Genomic DNA, 19,854 nt, shown 5'->3' with positions numbered 1-19,854 from the left:
CTGAGAAGTGAAGGCTGGAGTTCCCGTTTTTTGTGGCTCCCACCTCAGGGTTCTCAGGCCCTGAAGTCTGTCTGGCAGCAGTAGGTGAGGTGCTATTCTGGGGTCACCACTCCAGTAAGAAACGGGCATCTAGTGAGAACAGGAGCACAAACCAGCGGGCTTCCTCTCTGAGCCACACACGAGACCTTGCTGTGCTGATAAACGGTCCCATAATTTGCGAGCGCTGCCCTGCCACCGCACTGATGGCTGAAGGAGTTTTCTCCCTACAGGGCTGCAACTGCAGCTTCAGGATCCTGCCATAATGCAGTAATGACAGGCTGCCAGGGAGCCCCGCACGGCAGGGAGGGGCGGGGAGAGCCCGCTCGCTGGAGAGGATGTCTGGGCTGTCTGCAGGGAGACACAGAGGTGAAGGCGGTGACTTTATCTTCTCCAGACAAGGTTGCAGCAATTTTCTGCCAGAACCTCCTGCCCTTCTAGACCTGGGCTCCCAGCTCTTCATTACATGTGGGTAACTCCTAATCTGACCCTCCCCATGAAGGCTCTGGGACACACAGCCCTGGGGGACAGCTGCCAGGCACTCCCCACTCAAGAAGCATAAGGCAGAGGAGGAAGTGCTGGCAGGGAGGCCACAATGAAGCACCAAGGTCCAAGCTACCTGAAGACACCAGAACTCAGGCAGTCTGTTCACACTAGGATGCCAGCCTGGCATCCTAGCACTCTGTGACTGAGGCAGGACAGGGAGATGGGGGCCAGCCTGGACTACATAACGTTTCAAAATAATGAAATTATCAGCCAATACTGTTAGTTCCAGCTCTACTTGACAGAGATGTTAGGCTGTCACTGTAAAAATACTGCTTAAAATGACCAGTATAGCCGGGTGGTGGCGGCACACGCCTGTAATCCCAGCACTCGGGAGGCAGAGGCAGGCGGATCTCTGTGAGTTCGAGGCCAGCCTGGTCTACAGAGCTAGTCCAGGACAGGTTCCAAAGCTACAGAGAAACCCTGTCCTCGAAAAACCAAAAAACAAAACAAAAAAACAAAAAAAACAAAAAACCAAAAAAAAACCCAGTATATACAGAGCAATATTTCTGCTTTGACTGTCCAGGAAGCCAGGCTCCTCCAGTTATTAGGACTAACAGTCTATATGTAGAAGCTTGTATTTAAATTGATCCAATACAAAATAGCATGCCTGAAGCCCTGGGTATGACCTCAGCACCACATAAATCAAGAGTGGTGTTGCATGACTGTAGTCTGAGAACGGGTCTGGGGGGTGGAGACAGGGGAAACAGGAGTTTAAGGTCATCTTCAGCTGTGTAGCGAGACTGAGAGTAGCTTGGGCTATGTTGAGACAATATCTCTAAAAAAAATTGGTTTTGCCAGGCATAGTGGCGCACGCCTTTAATACCGGCATTCAGGAAGCAGAGGCAGGTGGATCTCTGTGAGTTTGAGGACAGCCAGGGCTATACAGAGAAACCCTGTCTTGAAAAGCCAAACAACAAAACAAAACACCACCTCCCAAAACAGCGTGGTTTAATCAGTTATGGACTCTATATTCAAAGCTAACAAAACATTGCCAAAACCTTTATAAACGTTATAACATCATTCCAAAATATATAAAACAGTATTTAACTCAGACCCTGGGAAATATGTACCAACTATGCATACTCAGTGATGGGGATAGATTCTGAAATACACTGTTCACAAATAGCACAGCGTACTCACACAGAGCGCCAGTCACTAGGCTGCGCGGCCTACAGAACCACTGCATAGAACGGCAGCATCATGAAGGAGCACAACTTACTTAGTTTGTATTTTTGGAGACAGGCTGGCCCCGAACTCGAAATCCTCTTGCCTCTGTCTCCTGAGAGCTATATAGGTGTGTGCCATGGAATATTTTGTGTATGTGTGTATGTATGCATGCACGTGGCTCAGAAGTTAAGCACATTTGTTGTTCCAGAGTACCCAGATAGAGTTCCCAGCACCCACATGGTGACACACAACCATCCCTAACTCCAGTTCCAGGGGTTCCGATGTCTTCTGACCTCCGTGGGCAACAGACATACATGTGGTACACATATTTACATGCAGGCAAAATATACAGTAAAGAAAAATAAATCTAAAAAAAGTTAAGACACTAATGACAGACTCTAGCAGCTTAGAATTTTTATTAAAACAATCACTTAAATTACAATCACCCCCACCCCAAATAGAAAACAGCTTCATGTTCTGGGCCCAACAGGTGTGACATGGGCCTCCCAGGAAGAGCTGTTTAATAAGAGAACAAAGGAATGGAAGCCCATGGCACTGGCTTGGCCTCAGGCACCTGGGAGAGGCTGGATCTCCCCCCCCCCCGCCCCCCCATGAAGGCTGCTTGCACCAGGGGCTTTGAGGCTCTGACCCTGTTGGCAAGGACAGTTAGTCACTGCTGTTGACTGTCAGCTTCTGGATTGTTTTGAAAGTGAGGGAACAAGAGAAACCTGTCTACAAGATGATAAAACAGTAACTCAAGTAGTGTTATATACATCCATGGGTATTATTTAGCAAGGCCTGGCAAGTAAACCAATAACTGAGCAGTGACCCCGGGTCAGAGTGCTGCTGTGGCTGAGGTATGACCTCAGTCAGGATGTATGACCGGCCACAGGCCAACAGCAAGGCCTCAGTGTCCTGCACTGAGAAGTGACTGAGTATCACAGTACCTCTTCACAAGAGCTATTGAAGCTAGAAAGGAAATAGCCTGGGCTGGAGCCCACTTCCCTTGGACTTCAGAGATGTCTCTCCTTGACACTAAACTGCCTCCCACAAAGAACTCAGTCCTCTTTCTCCTGGGGCTGAAGACATTCTTCAGGGGAGCTGATGTACTCCTGACTGAGTGGGTTTTGGCCTCACCTACCAGGCAATGGGCAATGGTTACACCGTCACTGCTCAAATACCAGGGCTCCCACGTGGTCATGAAGCTTGGCATTCCCCAAACTTGAGATACAAACAGTAGTTCAATTAAAAAATAAGACCTGACATAATTTTTAGACACCAGCTTCATGCTCCTGTGCCCCATGGCCATTGTCAAAGATTAAATTTACAGAGAGGAAGAAAGTCAATCCTGGAAGAAATTCAGGGATGGGTTTCAGGACCAAGAAGACAGTTCAACATCAGAGCCAGGGCAGGCTTGGCAAATGCCAGTGTGTCAATTCTGGAGGACTTTCCCGCAGCCTTAGGTTCCAGACTAGATCGTAACCTAGGTGCCCAAGGAGGCCAGGTGACACTCAGGGGTGGCTAACTATGGCAAAGTGGCCAAACGGGCAGCCAGCCAGTGGGAACAAGGTAGAGTACCTCAGTTTCTCAAAACCAAATTGTACTGTGGAGTGTACCTTTGCTCCCAGCCCCTCGACTCAGCTGTCTTCAGTTAATATACATACATCTTTTCATGGATTGAGGCATATCACCTGTTCCGCTAGGACCTGAAGGATCCTGATTGGCCACAGTAGTGACACCCAATACAAAGAAGGTAGACCCAACCATGGAGTGTGTGAGCCGCATGGTATGCATCTGCTGCCCTGCACAGAGGCAACCCATAGGGTTAACCTGTGAGACCCCTGACTGTGAGTGGACACCTCTGTCAGGCTCAGGAAAGAAGAGACACACTGCTGGGCCCTTAGGGAGGGCGAGGGCAATGAGGCCTAGGTATTAGAGCTGGGGAGAGGATGGCGGGATGGGCACCAGGGCTCTGGAGTTCCATGTGCCGAATGGCATGATGGAGGGAGGCCTTGGTCATAGCTGGGTCCCAGGCACTGATGGGACTGTGACCAGGAAACCCGGTATATCACAGGCAAGTGACTGAGCCTGAAGGGAGTCATGTACATATTGTACTATCGGATCCCCGCATGGGCTCCACTCGCCCCCAGCCCTTCAGCTAGCCACCAGCCTTTCATCACAACTTCTATCTTAAGCCCGCTGCCTGCCATCAGACAGTTACAACACTGTCTCAGAGGAGCCTGGCCCCACTTCTGCACTGTGTCAGGCTCTCGCTGTGGAGGGAGCAGGGAGCACCAGCATGGTAGATTTTAGGCAGCCTCTACACTGGACTCCTAAAGCCACTTCCAAACAAGGTTCTGGAATCAGCAGCAGGCACTAGGACACTTAACCACAGGGCCTAGAATGTAGGAAGGATGGTATCCATGCACAACAACAATACTTCTCAAAGGAAAAAGAAAGAAAGAAAAGAAATATGCAGGCCAGGAGAACTAGAACACCTTGAGAGATCTCTACAGGGCCAGAGTTCAAAACCAACTGCACACAAAGGGATTGGGCCCTCTACTCAGAGTTCCCAAACAAGCCAGCCCCCTATTGATGGTTCCCATGGGGCCAGGCCCATCCTGTTGCTGTCAGGAACAGAAGCAGCAGATCCTGAGGTGGCCGGGTCACTGCTAGAGTTCTTCAAAGAAGGCCACTCGGGACTTGGCGCTCTGCAGAGTGAGCTGTAAGAAAGAAGAGAGAAGCTGAAAGGGACCTTGGGCTTCATTGCATAGCCCATCCTGCTGCAGGGAATGACCTCAAAGACATTAGAGCAACAGAGAAGCATGTCCGAACAGATGTTCAAGATCCTGGTGGTCAAGCCCAGATAAAGGTCCAGATATAACCCAGGATTCAAATGTAGAATGACAAATGCATGCCAGAAAGGATGGTTTGTGGACAGACACATCACAGCAGATACATGTCTATCATATAACCTTTTCCCAGAGGAGAGAATCTAGTGCGTGATTCTCAGGTTTCTTCTGGCTCTCAAACACCAACTCTCATCCTGTGCTATCTGTAGTACACCAGCCTCTCTGGGCTGAGGCCCAGGTTGGCACTACAAGGCTTTCTTATACCTAGGGCAAGGCGCATGGCTTCGGGCAAGGAGGGTCCATGTCAGATCAAAGAGTGCTCTCTCTGCTCCCTGTTCAGGGTAACTTCAAAACATACTTGCCCATGGCCTGGAAGCCAAGAGACAACAGATTCTCCTTCTCTGCAGGACAGGTGTACTGGGCAATGCCTGAGCAGTCACCCTAATACACCCCAGGAAGACACCACCCAAGAAAACGGAGAAGAGGAGCAGAGGCAGACATGCCTCCCCCACTCCCACTCTGGGTCTGCCTCCCAGCCTCTCTGTAGACACAAGCATCTGGCACACGCACCTATTTCAAGCTATTTCTGAAATGGAGCCCTGGGGGCTAGATTATATGCTCTAGGTGCAGCCCAGGGTTTCCCAGAAAGGAGTGTGTCAGCTACTTCACACTGTCTTTATCCCCCAAATGTCTACCTTAGAGCTTGGCTCCAAGTGGGAGAATAGATTATTGAGTGGATGGAATGGGATATGGGCCACAGTTGTAACTAAATGGGAGACACAGGCTGTTTCCATTCCAGCTCACTGTGTGGCCTTAGTAAACACCCTTGACTTCTCTGAACCTCTCTCCTCTCGGGCAGGCTAGCTGGTCTGGTCCTTCCCTGGGCCTTGGGTAGTCTGAGTCTGAAGACTCTGCAGTACTCCCCAAAGCTCTACAAAGGGCAGGAGAGGGAGACTGTGACCCACCTTACCATCAAAAGACAGGCAGTATTAGTGTGCTCAAAACGAGACAGCTTGAGAGCCGCCTCTTTAAATCCTGCCAAATCTTTTGGCCTTGAAGTTCCCGACTAACAAGCTGAATGCAAGGAGGCATCTGAGCTGTTTTCTGAGCGGAACCAATCCCAGAAGCTCTATGGAAGCGCAGTCTGCCAGGAATGGAGAGGGCTTTTCTTTGCTGAGGCAAACACCCTCCAGACGGGAACTGCATTTGGCTGGGTTTCTCCCATAGCGCCAGCAGAGATGGGACAGTGTGTGTGTGCCCTGTGATAATGGGGACCAGGGTGGTAAAGGAGCCAATGGTGCCAGAGATCTAGGACAAAAATCCTCCCCGGGAAGGGCTTAAATCAAAAGGTGTCCCCACACTTCTGGTACAACCTCAGGAGGTTTCTTGGGAATGAGGAGCCTGCAGGCAGGGACAGGAAATACCCACAACCACTTGCAGTGGAATCTAAGCACAGGTCCCAAACCCACTGGCCTCAGTTCCCCACACTGACACAGAGTAAAGCAGCCAGCCCCTTCTCACGGTGGCAAAGAAAACACTCAGCACTCACCTGGTTCATACTAAGAACTCATCAGCCGTCATTCCTAACTGGGGTGTCAAACCCTTCTAGGTTAGCAGAGCCCTGGTTAGATGAGCTGCAGGCAGAAGGGCCACAAACTGTGCCAGCCTCTGAGCCAGGACACACACTGCCCTGAGAGGCCTGGCTACTTCCACAGGCAGGACGCCCGGGCTGTGGGGGCCTCTGAAAGTCTCTTGCCTGTTTCCACAATGTTGGCTCCAAGAATTCCTGGATCCACTATCCAGTATGCTGGCTGTCCCCTCAAGGTGCTTGGGGAGGGTTCTGGCAGCATCTGACTCCAGGTACTCAAGCATGCACTTGTTAGGATGCAAAGCTCACTTTTCGGGAAGCGGTTCCTACCAGAATCCCACCAGTGCTGCATTGCAGGGTAAAATGACCTCTTCCCTCACCAGAAGGGTCTGTACTTAGCACACAGGAAAGTACAGGCTGAGAGAGAGCACAGTCAACACTGCAATGTCATGCAGATGAGTGGCCTTTCCGGAGCCCTAGGGCTGGTAAGTCCACTGTACAAGGTAGCTGAAAGCCTCCTGTGGTCACTGCCCAGTTCAAAGGGAGGCATGACTGCTACTGCCCCACCCTCTACCCTTAGCGAAGAACAGTTCTGGCACTTGTAATTCCACCAGGAAACCCAAAGTCTGATGAATTGTGCTCACTCCCGCTCCTGGAATGCTTCTAGTGGCCACTTCTGCCTGCTTCTCCCTCAGCAGTATCCTTTATCTTAAGACATCAAATGCCTTCCTCCTGGCAGGACCGGAGGGCAGAGCTCATGCAGGAAGGAGGCAGGGGTTCAAGGATATTCGGAGAGAAGCCTTGAGCTTCTTTCTTTAGTCTGCACTCAAGGGATGATGAAGGAAGGAGCCATTCCAGAGCCCAAGAAGCCCTTGTTTGGGGCACTGCCACCTGTTTCTGCCAACTGTGCTCCTGGTTAGGCACTCCGTGGGCAAGCTCCCCCGTGGGCTAGCTCCCCCGTGGGCTCTACTGTCAGCTGCTCTCTCTGATGCGGGCAGAGCTCACCCTAGAAAGCTGGTCACCACACTACAAGCAGGAGGTTCTCATGAAAGGAAAAGCTCAGGCTCAGAGGAAGTGGAACATGGTTTAAGTCCTTCATAATACCAGCCAACAAATTTCCAGGGGTTCTTGTGAGACTTTCTTCACATCCCAAAGTCCATGAACCCACAGCAACACTTGGGCTATCTTGTCGCTCAGTGATAGGACTGGATCTCTATGCACAGCACAGCAACATCTCTGCTTGTAAGATCCAGGGAGTGCCCACTAAGATTCCAGCCTCAGCAGGGCATGGTGGTGCAGAGGCAGGTGGATTAGAGAGAGAATTCCAGGGCAGCCAGGGCCACACAGAGAAACCCTGACTTGAAAAAAAAAAAAAAAAAAAAAAAAACCAAAGAGTCCAGCCTTACTTCCTTTCTCAAGAGCCTGATATGTCACACTGAGCTGAGAACAGAACCCATCCAAGTCCCAGCCACAATATTCACATACACTCTTTGGCTGTGGAGGTGGGGTGCGGAATTCCAGCTATAGAGTTTAACATTTACCCTTTGGCTGTGGAGGCAGACCCCTTGAATATGGGGTACAGGCTCTGCTAGGACCACTATGATACCTAGGAGACTGTCTGGGCAAAGAGAGTTCTCTATTTCATCAGGCAGTGAAGCTGAGATGCTCAAGACACGGATATGCCACCAGGTCCAATGCTCCAGGCTGGGACCTGCCTTCTGTGAACAAGCTGGCTGAGCTTGTCCTGACCAGTGACCATTCTGCCATGTACAGTCCTTCAAAACTCACACTGGGTGCAGACAAGGTCAACCACAGGCACCTGGACAATCAGACCTTGCTCCTCTGGGAAGGCTGGAAACCACAAAGAACCAGCTCCCTGAAGATGAGTAAAGACATGCAGCCTCCTCACCAGGCACTAGGCTGACCTGCTGCTCTTTAGCTGTCTTCACATCTGATTGGAATCAGCCCTGTGAATAACACAGGAGGAATTAAGTTCTCCTGACAGAACCGGCCCTTAGTCTGTCTCTAATCCAATTCCAATCTGAAGAGACTAACTTCCTTTTCCTTCTCTGTGGCAGATCTATGTGGCGTTGTTTTCTCAGGTGGGTCCCTGGTCTTCCTTCCTCAGTACACACACAGACAGGCCTTGGAGGAAGCGGTTTTCCTCCCGCCTACCAAATGACCACCAGGCTGTGGAGGAGGAGGAGGAGGGAGCCACTAGCAGAGGAAGGTCCCTTTGTGTTACATGACAAAAATGGATATATCATCAACTCTAAACAAGTCTGGATCTGGGAGATACATTTGTCTCTTTAAAAAGACAGGAGTGTCCAGCACAGTGTGCCCACCTGTGATCCCAGCACTTGGAAGGTAGAGACAGGAGTATTATAGCAGGTTTGAGGCCAGACCAGCCAGAACTACACAGCAAACAAATGAACAAAAGACAAGAAGCACACTGGCACATGCCTGTAATCCCAGGATTCAGGAGGTTGAGACAGGAGCACTCTAAACAGTAAATTCAAGGATACAACAAAGACCCTGTCCTACGGAGAAAAAGAAAAATAGCCGGGCGGTGGTGGCGCACGCCTGTAATCCCAGCACTCGGGAGGCAGAGGCAGGTGGATCTCTGTGAGTTTGAGGCCAGCCTGGGCTACAGAGCTAGTCCAGGACAGGCTCCAAAGCTACAGAGAAATCTTGTCTTAAAAAAAAAAAAAAAAAAAAAAAAAAAAAAAAGAAAGAAAGAAAGAAAACTGGCCAGATGTGCTGGTGTTAACCTTTAAATATCAGCAGCCTGGATTACAGAGTGAGTTCCAGACCAGCCAGGGCTACAGAGAGACTCTGACTAAAAACAAAACAACAACAAAAGAAGACTGGCTTTCCCACCTTCAAAAATGACCTGCTACCCAGCTGGTTTCCTCTAATCCATGCATGGATCTGCAGACACAGCTGTCTCCTGCTCACTGTATGTGTGACATGGACTCCATCAAGATGCTCTGGAGAAACAGCTCTGTCCCAGGGCTGGCAGACACCAAGCCTGGAGGAACCTGTAACCAGTGCTGCCCTGCTGAGGAGGGAGGAGTCCAACTAATGCTCTTCTAACACTGACCCCAAGAGCGCCCCCTGCTGAAAACCCACTGTGAGAAGGCAGATTGCCAACTCTGCCCATCTCTCCTCTAAAAGTCTTTTTGGGGGACCATTTCTCAGACTGACGGGGGGGGGGGGTAACTAAATGTATTCCAGCATGAAACCCGCAGCAGCAAGGCTGCTTGATTAAGAATGAATTACACTTTCATCAGCACAGAAAGAAAATTGATTCACAAGGCTGCTTTGTGACAATCCTGTCCTAATACAAAAGCGAGCAGAGAGGCAGACAGGACAGAGGCACTTTGGCTATCAGTGGATGGAAAGGAAGCTCCACAATTAAGCGGAAAGAAGAAAACTAATCAGGGCACCAGGATTCCTTAAACTAGTCTCTGGGGGCCTTGCCTCAATCCACTTACCCCCAGGGAGAAGAGGAAGGTGGGAGGGGGCTGTCTAATTCATTTTAAATAATAAGACCCACAGTGCCGAACTCATTTTAGATACTAACCTAATAATTCCCAGTGCTGAGACTCAGCTTGTCCCATAAAAATGCAAGCCCTAAAATCATGTTAGACTTCCTCTCCGCCACTACATATTGAAAATGAAGGAGCGGGGGAGGGCGGAGATAGAAAAGGACATGCAGATTCTCTGGCATGAGGATGCACAGGGAACAAGCAGACTTGAGCAGAAAGGTGACAGAGCCAGCATCAGCAGATTCAACACGATCTTCGTTTGGGTAAGATAAACATTCCCCTCTCTAAACTGGAGCCAAGGTGGGATGGGGCACTGCTATAAACTGGGTACACTAAACTCTTCTGCAGTCTTGCTCATGACAGCTCACACTCAAATGCCTTCTTCACGATGTCTGCATGGAGAGAGCTGTCCACATGCTTACGCTAAACAGAGGTGGAATGAGAGGCCACATCCATCCCGATAAACAAATCCAATTCCTTTACAGCGAAACCTGCCCAGGAAATCCCTGGGGAATCTGCTCTGTACTAATCCGTAGGGACATAAAGCAGCAGCAATGTCTGGAAATGTCTGCCTGTGTCTCTGCTGCCCTGTGATGCTGGAAGGGCCTTTTGCTACTCTGTTCTTCCACCTAACAAATGAACTCATCGGCCTGATTCACCTCACTGGGCAGGTGGAGGCTAAATGCGCTCTACCAAGCACTCTGGGCAAAAGCCTTAGGAAAGAGGTCCAGATATACTGATGTCACTTTTAAATTGCCAATCTCCAAAGAGAAATCTGTTCTTATGGCAAGGCTCATAAGAACAGAACCCCGAGCCTGCAGAATGAGTTTGCATCCTGGTTTTTCCCACCCACTGTTGCAGCAATCAGGTGCCCTGGGAGCGCTGTGCTGAAACGAAACATATCTTCAGAGCCAAGGGGCCAAATGGAATGTTTTACTGCATCAAATAAGGCCCAATAATGGCCATAGGCACTTTCAAATAGTCATAAAACATTCTAGGCCACAAGGCAGGGTTTGTAGGCTCAATGCTTCCCAAAGCAAACTCCTTTACAGGGTAAAGCTTCCCAACAAAAACCAGGATCAGGCTATAGCCTTAGATAGAGGCTGGCTGACTCTTCTATCTGGACCTACCAGAAACAAACAAGAAAACCACAGCCCTCAGCAGCCACAGGACTCTTGGAAACTGTGTGTTAGGAGTGGCTTTCAGGAGTGAGCCCATAGGGTGACAATCAAGAAGAGCACGCTTTTTAAAAATCTTATTTTATATGTATGAGTGTCTATCCTGTATGTGTGTGTGTCTGTGCTTGGGGCCCAAGAAGGTCAGAAGAGGATGTCAGATCCTTGAGCTGGAGTTACAGATGGTTGTGAGCCTGGGATGCTGGGAACCAAACCTGGGTCCTCTGTAACTAACAGCAGTCAGTACTCTTAAATGCTGAGCCATCACTACAGCCCCAGGAAGAGCTCTTTTAAGACCAGCCCTCAAGCCAGGATGGGTGATGTATGCCTTTAATCCCAGCACTCAGGAAATAAGAGGCAGGCATATCTCTTTGAGTTTGAAGCCAGCCTGGTCTATACAGTGAGTTCCAGGACAGCCAAGCTATGCAGGAAGAGCCTGTCTCAAAAAACAAAAACAAGAAGACTGGCTGGGCGGTGGCGGCGCACTCCTTTAATCCCAGCACTCGAGAGGCAGAGACAGGTGGATCTCTGTGAGTTTGAGGCCAGCCTGGGCTACCAAGTGAGTTCCAGGAAAGGCACAAACCCTGTCTTGAAAAACCAAAAAGAAAAAAGAAAAACAAAACAAAACAAAACAAAAAAACAAGACGACCGGCTGGCTCTCTTCAGGCCTTCTGTGTGCAAGTTCTTCTGGGCTCACATCTAGCCTTGCTGTTGCCCCACCCCACTTTTCTTTCCCTTCTTCCATGAATACAAAAATAAAGGAAGATTCTGGACCCTGAGGAGCCAGTATGCTGGCTTTATGTCATGACTGAGGATTTTCTACCAGACAACGCCCCATTTCTAAAGCAATTAGAGTCACTCAGCCCAAAGGTTTACAGTGAAGGATAAATGTATGAACCGTGCATTAAACTTCTCAGCAGCAATGGGGTAGGGGATTTAGCTCAGTGGTAGAGTACTTGGGAGTTCAATCCTCAGCTCCAAAAACAAAAAACAAACAAAAAAAAAAACTTCTCAGCAGCAATCTTTGAGGATATCCATGAATACCAGAGGTAACTAGGAAGGCCCTGGTTGCTTGTTTTAATTGTGGGAGATGCCTTTCACGCATACTCAATTTCTCCCTGTGATTTATCACTTCTCCAGGTGCCTGAAGTATTCTACTTCATTTCACAAGCCCTGCATCTCCAAGGAGACTTTGCAGAAATTGAAGATGACATTGGACTTTTCTGTCTTCCTGATCCAGGAGAGGCAGCTGGGCTTCCCACAAATGTCAGAGCTCTGCTTTTCCTGCTCCTCCACAGTGGGAAATGCAGTTCGACACTGACAATATAACCATCTACAAATAAAGTAGGCTTTTCCAGCTCCACAACCCCCATAATTCCTCATCTGTCAACTCCCCTTGAAACCCTCTGCTCTGTTGGAGGTTATGGGCATGAAGGATGATTTGTTTTCTGGCTCTTGGATCAACTCCAGAGCAGAAGACTGAAATTAAGAGTCTTGTGAGAATGACAGGGTGGCCCTGAAGGGTACCTGCTTTAAGATGTTGTCACCTCCAGAGTATGGTGGCTGAGCTAACCCACACCTGACATCAGCACTGGAGCTCTTGAAGCCCAAACACTCAGGCCTAAGGTGGCCTGTGTACCCACTCAACTGGATTGCTAGGTTCACTCTGTAACTCAGGGCTCAGATGCCAGGAACATGTCTCTCTCTCTGACAGGGAAATGAATTCTGGTTCTGCAGGGCAGCTTGCTGACTCAGATGCAAATGCCACACCAGTTGCATTGATCATCAATTGAGAAAAGTGGAAAATGTAGGTACCTAAGATTAGGAGGAGGAGAAACACTTGTAACCTTGCAGACCCAAAGCAAACTGGAAAAGGGTCCAGAAAAGCCAATTCTGGCTCTAGAAGTTTTTCATCTTCATCACATGTCAGTTAACACACCTAGTGCTCACCACCAGTGTAGATGTAAATGTGGTAGTACAACCCATGGTTCCTCCCTCCTCTGTCATCGCTGGTCCACAAGCAGATGTTCTTTTTCATGCTGTTAAACCCTCCCTCCCTGTGCACTAAGCAGCTCATGTGACTTCTCTCATTTAACCTCAAAACAATCCTGGGGATGGGGAGAGGAGGAGGAGGAGGAGGAGGGAGAGGAGGAGGAGGAGGAGGAGGAGGATTTGAGGCAGGGTCTCACTGTGGAGTCCTGCTTGGCTCTCACTTACTATGAAACTTACTACGTAGACCAGCTAGCCTTACACTGAGATCTGCCTGCCTGGGATGAAAGGTGTTTTAGACCTGGCAGATGGTTTTTAAGATCTATCTGCTACTGGGATCTAAAACAGGGCCTCCTGCATGCCAGCAAGTGCTCTTCCATTGGTGCTTTTCTTTGAGACAGTATCTTCATTACTGAGGCTGCCCTTGAACTTGTGATTCTCCTGCCTCAGTCTCCTAAGAAGCTGGTTTATAGGTGTGAACCACTGCCAGGCCTCATTTGTCTTTTACAGATAAGGATTCTATCTCTTAAAAAAAAGCAAATGTGGGGGCTGGAGAGATGGCTCAGTGGTTAAGAGCACTGGCTGCTCTTCCAGAGAACCTGGGTTCAATTCCCAGCACCCACATGGTGGCTCACAACCATGTGCAACTCCAATTCCAGAGAATCTGAATGCCCTCTTCTGGCCTCCGTGGACACCAGGCTTGCACATACTATACAGACATACATGCAGGCAAAATATTTATACATATAGAACATTTTAAAAGGAATGCAAAAGTTACTGAGAAAGGATGGGAGCCCCACTTCTTGACGTTCTAATGGCTAACAGTGGTGACTATTAGCACATCAAAGCACAAGCTGGCCTACAGGAAAGCTCAGCTCCTGTGGCTCAGCTTCACTCATCCACTTGCCTACCCTAAACCTCTCCAGCTCATGGGCTTCCCTTCTCCCAACTTCTGGTTCCTATGGACCCCTGACATTTCAGCCATGTGCTCTCTTGGCTCCTCTCTCTTGGTCTCCTTTGCCCACATTCTCTTCCTTCCTCTCTTGCTCTACCCCCCACTCCTCTCATGGCCCAGTCTAGTCTGCTGGCCATGTTCAGTCTCCTGCTTTCTTTCCCTGCTCTGGACCCTTCCAGATGACCTGGCTGCACTCTCCCTCATGTCTACAATACAAACCTCCTCAACTGTACCTTGGAGTGGTCATGTCCTCACTGTACACAGTGAGGATCCAAGCCCTGAGTCAGCTCTGGCCTTTCACAGCCACTAAGGAACCTGCTGAGATCATGTCCACACAGCTTCTTGGTGAGGCAGAACAGTGAAAGCAAGGACAGTACCCCTGGATTCCAGTGAGAGACCTATTCCTTAAGGAATGCTATGACCAAACCTCATGAAAACAGAACAAAAGCCAATGTTGACTAGTTTGGACACAGGGTAATAGGCTCTCCAAGTCACCGCCAGCCTTTATATCTCTGTGGTGGTTTGAATGGGAATAGCTTCCATAGGCTCACAGATTTGGATGCTTGGTCATTTGGGAGTGGCACTGCTTGACAGGGATTAGGAGGTGTGGCCTTGTTAAAGGAAGTCCAGCCTTGTTAAAGGAAGTGTGTCACTGAGGGTGGGCTTTGGGGTTTCAAATGCTCAAGCAAAGGCGGTCTCTCTCTCTCTCTCTTCCTACTGTCTGTCAAGATGTAGAATGCTCAGCTACCTGTCCAGCACCATGTCTGCCTATATGCTGCCATGCTTCTTGTCATGATAATGGACCGAACGAAATCTCTAAAGGTAAAAGCCAGCTCCAATTAAATGCTTTCTAAGAGGTGCCATGGTCACGGCATCTCTTCACAGCAACAGAAATCCTCACTAAGACAGTCTCTCATCCCCGGTGTCAAAATAGAGCTCTACCCTTGACATGTCAGTACTCCCACCTCCAAAGCAAGAAGGCTCGCTTTTCTGCTAGGCTAGCATTGGTTCAGAAACTGATGGGAATGACTTGTGAGTCACCTTTACACAAGGTGCCATCATGAGCCCTGGCCACTAGCCACAGGGACTGCCAAAACCTAGTAAATGACACATTCCTCAGACTTCCTGTACAGTGAAACCCACCAGCATTTAGTCTAGAATTACTGAAAGAATTAAATCTTATTGGAAGCCAAGTTCTTGCTTTTAGTAGCCCCTGGTTAATCAGAATTCTCAATAGAGCCTAGCAACTGTTTTGAAATCAACTTCACATTAAGACATTCGTGTGTTGGGTTGGGGATTTAGCTCAGTGGTAGAGCGCTTACCTAGCAAGCGCAAGGCCCTGGGTTCGATTCTCAGCTCAAAAAAAAAAAAAAAACAAAAACAAAAACAAGACATTCGTGTGAATGAATGAATGTTCCCATATATAGTTGCTTGCTGCTTGATGACTGGGTCATGCTGTGAGAAATGTGTCATCAGATGATCTTATCACTAAGGGAAAATCATAGAATGTGCTTTTTACACAGTCCAAAATGGCTGCAATGCTACTGGGTAATACAAACTTACAGAATCACCACTGTGTACTCAGTCTGTCATTGGCCAAATGTCATTTTGGGGCCATGGCTATATGTTTAAAATTAATACAAACCTGACTATAAAGGAAACTTCCTTTGTCTATAACAACTCAGTGAGAACTGATGAACAAAATTAGGATCCTGAAGAATGTAAATATTCTGTATTACACACAAAAATATGACCCCACATTCACATGAAACTGTCTAATTATATGCAGGGAACATCTGATGCTCCAGGTAAAACAAATCGGGATTTTCTGCTCACCTGTGTTAACCAGAGTTCATGAACCACCACAGATCCACTTGGGTACCTGGTGCTATGGGGTCACCACTTGGGCAGAGATCCACCTGCTGGCCTGTTCTGATGGCCTACTCAAAGCACACACTGTGTGGTGTCAGGGTAACACCACCAAAGTGGCCATGAAGCTGAAAAAATAGGAGTCCATTCACTGTCAGGCTCCAGAGTTTCTTCCACTTGACTACAATGAGGATGCTAAGGGACATGGCCTCTCCTCCTGTCAGAAAGTGTCAGAGGTACAGTGGCATAGGTATGACCGGGATGACTGGGGATCGGGTGATAATAGAGGTAGGGTGGCATTTTAATACTGGGCAAAATAAATTCCTTCTATTGCCTGGGCATGTTGAAAGAATAATCTGCCATGCTTTAATTAACTGACTCGTCTCCTGGGCATCTGCAATGGACTGCTACAGATGAGACTGTCCATGCACAGCTCCCTCCATGCTGTAGGGGCAGAAACCAAAGTGGCCTTTAGAGTGGCCATGGGACAGCCAGCTCACTGCAACTGGGCTCAAAGATGCACCAGTGCTCTGGGTTTGCTGCCCTAGAGAAGAAAAGGGGTGTGCAGAGGATGGGAAGCTTGAGAGGAAGATGAGGAGTGACCCACACCCAGAAGCCACCAGCTGTGATAAGTCTGCAGAGTGCACCACCACAGGGTAGGAGCCATCTTGTACAGACATCAGTCTTAAAAGCATCAGAACTGATCCCATTTCCATGCTAGAATTATCTGTCAAAGGAGTACACCACCAAGAAGACAAAGGACTTAGAGACAGATCTGACCGGACAGGAAGCCATGACCTTCCGCAGCCCAACAGTGACATGAGATAGACACAGCAACTGGTCCTGCAGCCCCGTGACATGCTCTTCAGAATGAGGCAGCCTTCTGGGCCCTGGAGGCGGGTCTGGGCCCCCCAGGGTGGACACCTGCTCTCACCCTTAAAGCATGCTGGGCCAGGCCCCAGGCATCACCTGCCCTCGGGAGGGCTCCACGTGGCCCGAGGACAGAGACAGGCAAGCTCATGCATGGGTTAGTATCACAGACGGCAGGACCATCACCACAGACAGAATACCTGGGAATAACCTACTTTGAGGACTCAAATGCAGATAGGTCTTCTGCCTTGGGCTTGAGGCTAAACCAGCAAAATAAAATGAAAAAACAAAGACATACCCTGTGAAATCAAAATGCCACATGTGCCATTTACAAACCTCAGAAATCGAGACAAGTGACTTCATGTACTTTCACGGCTTGAACACTGGCCTCTCCAGGTTCCAGCACTCCAGGCTTTTGTGGCTCAGAGCCCAGTTCACCACAGAGCAGCAGCATAGGCTCAGGATGTCCAGATGACAAGGAGGCAGGATGAGGGGTCTGAAGTTGCTCCCTCTGGGCTGTTTTGGCTTAAGGGTAGAGACCCCTTTTTATCCTCCTCCCTTTATGAGACAGGGTCTTATATAGCACAGGCTGGACATGAATTTTCTATGTAGCCAAAAAGGACCTTCAATCTTCCTGCCTCCGTCTCCTGAGTTCTGTGGGCCACCATGCCTGGTTTTAACTCCCCTTTGATGTTTAATAATTTTGTTTGAAAGGAGAAACCCAGACAACAATAGGAGCTGGAGAAAAGAAGGTGTGGAGCATAGTGGTGCCTCCCCTGTAAGTTAGCTAGCTATTGGGAGTAGTGATCTACTTGGTGTCCGCTGTAACATGTTAAGAAGAAGAAGGGCTCCTGACACTATATATATATACACACACCCCAGTGATGGTGGGGAGACATAAGTTTCTCTGGACTTTCAGTGACAACTTAATCATTGAAAACAGAGGCAGTCCTTAAACTGGAGACTACTTTACTGCCTGAAATAAAGAATGAAACTTAGCCACATCAGTTATCATCCAAACTCAAGAATAAGGAGACAGGGTCTTATTCTGTAGCCCAGGCTGGCCTTGAACTTATAGTTCTCCAGCCTCTCCCTCCTAAATACTAGAGCTACAAATGTGTGTTTTATAGGGGCAAACAGGTAAAAGCAGAATATTAACTTCCTAGATAACCTTTCTGCTTTGCCCAAATAAGAGATATGTACACTCTTGGGCTGCTAATGAGGACTGAGTAACTTCTAAATCCCTAAAATGATGGGCACTCTGAATATTAGGAGAGACAGACAGGACTCTGTGAGCCTCATAAGTGAAGTCTCATCCTCTTAAACATTAAGGCTCTCCTATATACTTCCTTTTAAGTATGAAAAAATTTGGAGATTCAGAACATGGCCTTACACAAAGACTAGGGGAACTCCATTCAACAGCCTTTAATTCATTGTGCTTTCTCATTAAGGAAGGCAGCTCCTTGGGCATAAGTCCCACTGGCTTTAAAGACAGAATCACTTTAGTGCTCAGTGACAGATCAAAACCCATCCTCAAACAGGGACTCATCTCATCAGAGCTTTTAACACAAGCTCTGCTTCCATCAAGCCAATGGATTCATGGTCATTGGCAGATTAAATTCTCTTTCTGTCAGGAGCTGAAAAATTCCCTCAACTAAGTACATGTTTAAAAAAAAGAAAGAAAGAAAGGAAGGAAGGAAAGAAGGAAGAAAGAAAGAAAGGAAGAAAAGGAAAAGGCAACAGTCTAATGACTGGGCTCCTGAGGAAACTAGATGCCAACCCGCCATGTCATTACTAGGTAGCGCAGGAGACCCGTACCTTCTTGATGGTGCTGTGCTTGCTGCTGGTGCCGCCCCTGTCTGAGTTCTCGTCGTGCAGGATGTCCAAGGCTGTCTCCCGCTCTTTGAGTTTCAAGGCCTCGATTTCCGTCTTGAGTTCATTGAGCTGCTCTTGCAGATGCTTGCTCTTCTCCATGTACTCCACTCTGTGACAGGAGGAAACCAAGCATCAGAACTGGGGAGACACTGAGGCATGGAAGAGGAGCGCCGTGACTTATAAGCTGTTCAGTATGGCAGCCAGGAGCAGCCTGGGGTTTATGTCTGAACCTGGCCACTCAGTAGCCAAGGGAGCTTGGGCTACCCACTTAGCTGCTATGAATCTCCTTCCACATCAGTGCAATTGGGATAGTAATCACAGGGCCTCTGGTCAGGAAGAAGTAAAGTGTAGGAAGAAAGCCCTGTATAAACTTTCAAAGAGTGCTCTTCAAATAACCCCTGCCACAAACAGTTTTCGGTTCTGTATGAGAACTCACATCAAACAAGCCTCCTGCACCCCAAACCCTCTTCTGCTTCTGCCCTTCCTGAAGCAGTCAGCCAAGTGACCTTGTCCAGTAAGCCACAGCTACTCTCCCATTCATCCTCAGGCCTTGAGGAAAAGATGGTAGACATTCATTCACTCAGCCAACACCAAGAAGAAATAGGTCTCCACTTGAGCTAAAGTGTTTAAGTACAAGAGCGTGAACAGAAAACCATGTAACACAAACATACGGAGACATTCTGAAAGGGTTACTGTGGCCAGTCGATGGCTCTGCCAGCCTGGGGAGGAGAGAAGTGCTATGGGCTGAATGTAGTGTTGTCCTGTTCATATGCTGTGGCCAACTCACCAAGGTTAGGAGGGAGGCCCTGGGAAGTGATTCCTTCATCAGCCTGTGGTGGGATTAATGTCCTTAAAAAAGACCCCAGAGAGACCCTGACACATATGAGCACATAGCAAGGTACCATCTAGGAACCAGGAAGACTCTAATTGACCTCTGATCCGACAATGCCTTCATCTTGGATTTCTAAGCCTCCAGAACTATGAGAAGTAAATTTCTGTTATTTATATGCTTTCTAGCCTCTGGTATTTTGTTATAACAGCCAAACACACTAAGACGGTAAGAAAATACAAACTATAAAAAACCAAGGCACAGGACAGGATGTGGCCTTATGCTGATCACAACTACATAAATATGTACATCTGGACAATAAGAAAGGAAGTCAGTCTGATGCTAACAGCAGCAGCTCTGGATCACAGCTCCTTAGCTGTTCTCAGTAGAGGGATCAAGGGAGGATAGTCTGGTTCATGATGGTTCATGCTGGACTACAGAGAGCTCCTCTGAGAGCACCACAGTGAGGAAGGGGTTTCAACTCTTCCCTGTTCCTCATCAAATATGTGATGCTGGGTGACTCATTAAACTAAGTCTATTCTCTTTTATACA

General features: G+C 48.4%; 1 protein-coding gene across 4 annotated transcripts in view; it reads right to left on the bottom strand.

The window, feature by feature from the left end:
* Positions 1-2,138: 2,138 nt before the first annotated feature.
* Positions 2,139-19,854, bottom strand: part of Nf2 (neurofibromin 2) — a 91,413-nt gene continuing 73,697 nt past the window's right edge. Inside the window, exons 15-17 of one of the 4 annotated variants that reach the window (XM_036200804.1) lie at positions 18,417-18,582; positions 16,814-16,858; positions 4,409-4,472 (exon numbers count right to left, since the gene is read on the bottom strand). In XM_036200804.1, coding sequence (XP_036056697.1) covers positions 16,823-16,858; positions 18,417-18,582 — 202 coding nt within the window. In that variant the 3' untranslated portion in view covers positions 4,409-4,472; positions 16,814-16,822. Of the gene's footprint in view, positions 4,473-16,745; positions 16,859-18,416; positions 18,583-19,854 lie in introns of those variants that run through there. The other 3 variants (XM_036200805.1, XM_036200803.1, XM_036200806.1) reach the window with 3 other exon arrangements.

The sequence above is a fragment of the Onychomys torridus genome, chromosome 10 (genome assembly GCF_903995425.1).
Source record: "Onychomys torridus chromosome 10, mOncTor1.1, whole genome shotgun sequence".
NCBI classification, from domain to species: Eukaryota; Metazoa; Chordata; class Mammalia; order Rodentia; family Cricetidae; genus Onychomys; species Onychomys torridus.
The sequence above is the reverse complement of the archived record's forward strand: the minus strand, read 5'-3'. Positions and strand labels throughout refer to the sequence as shown.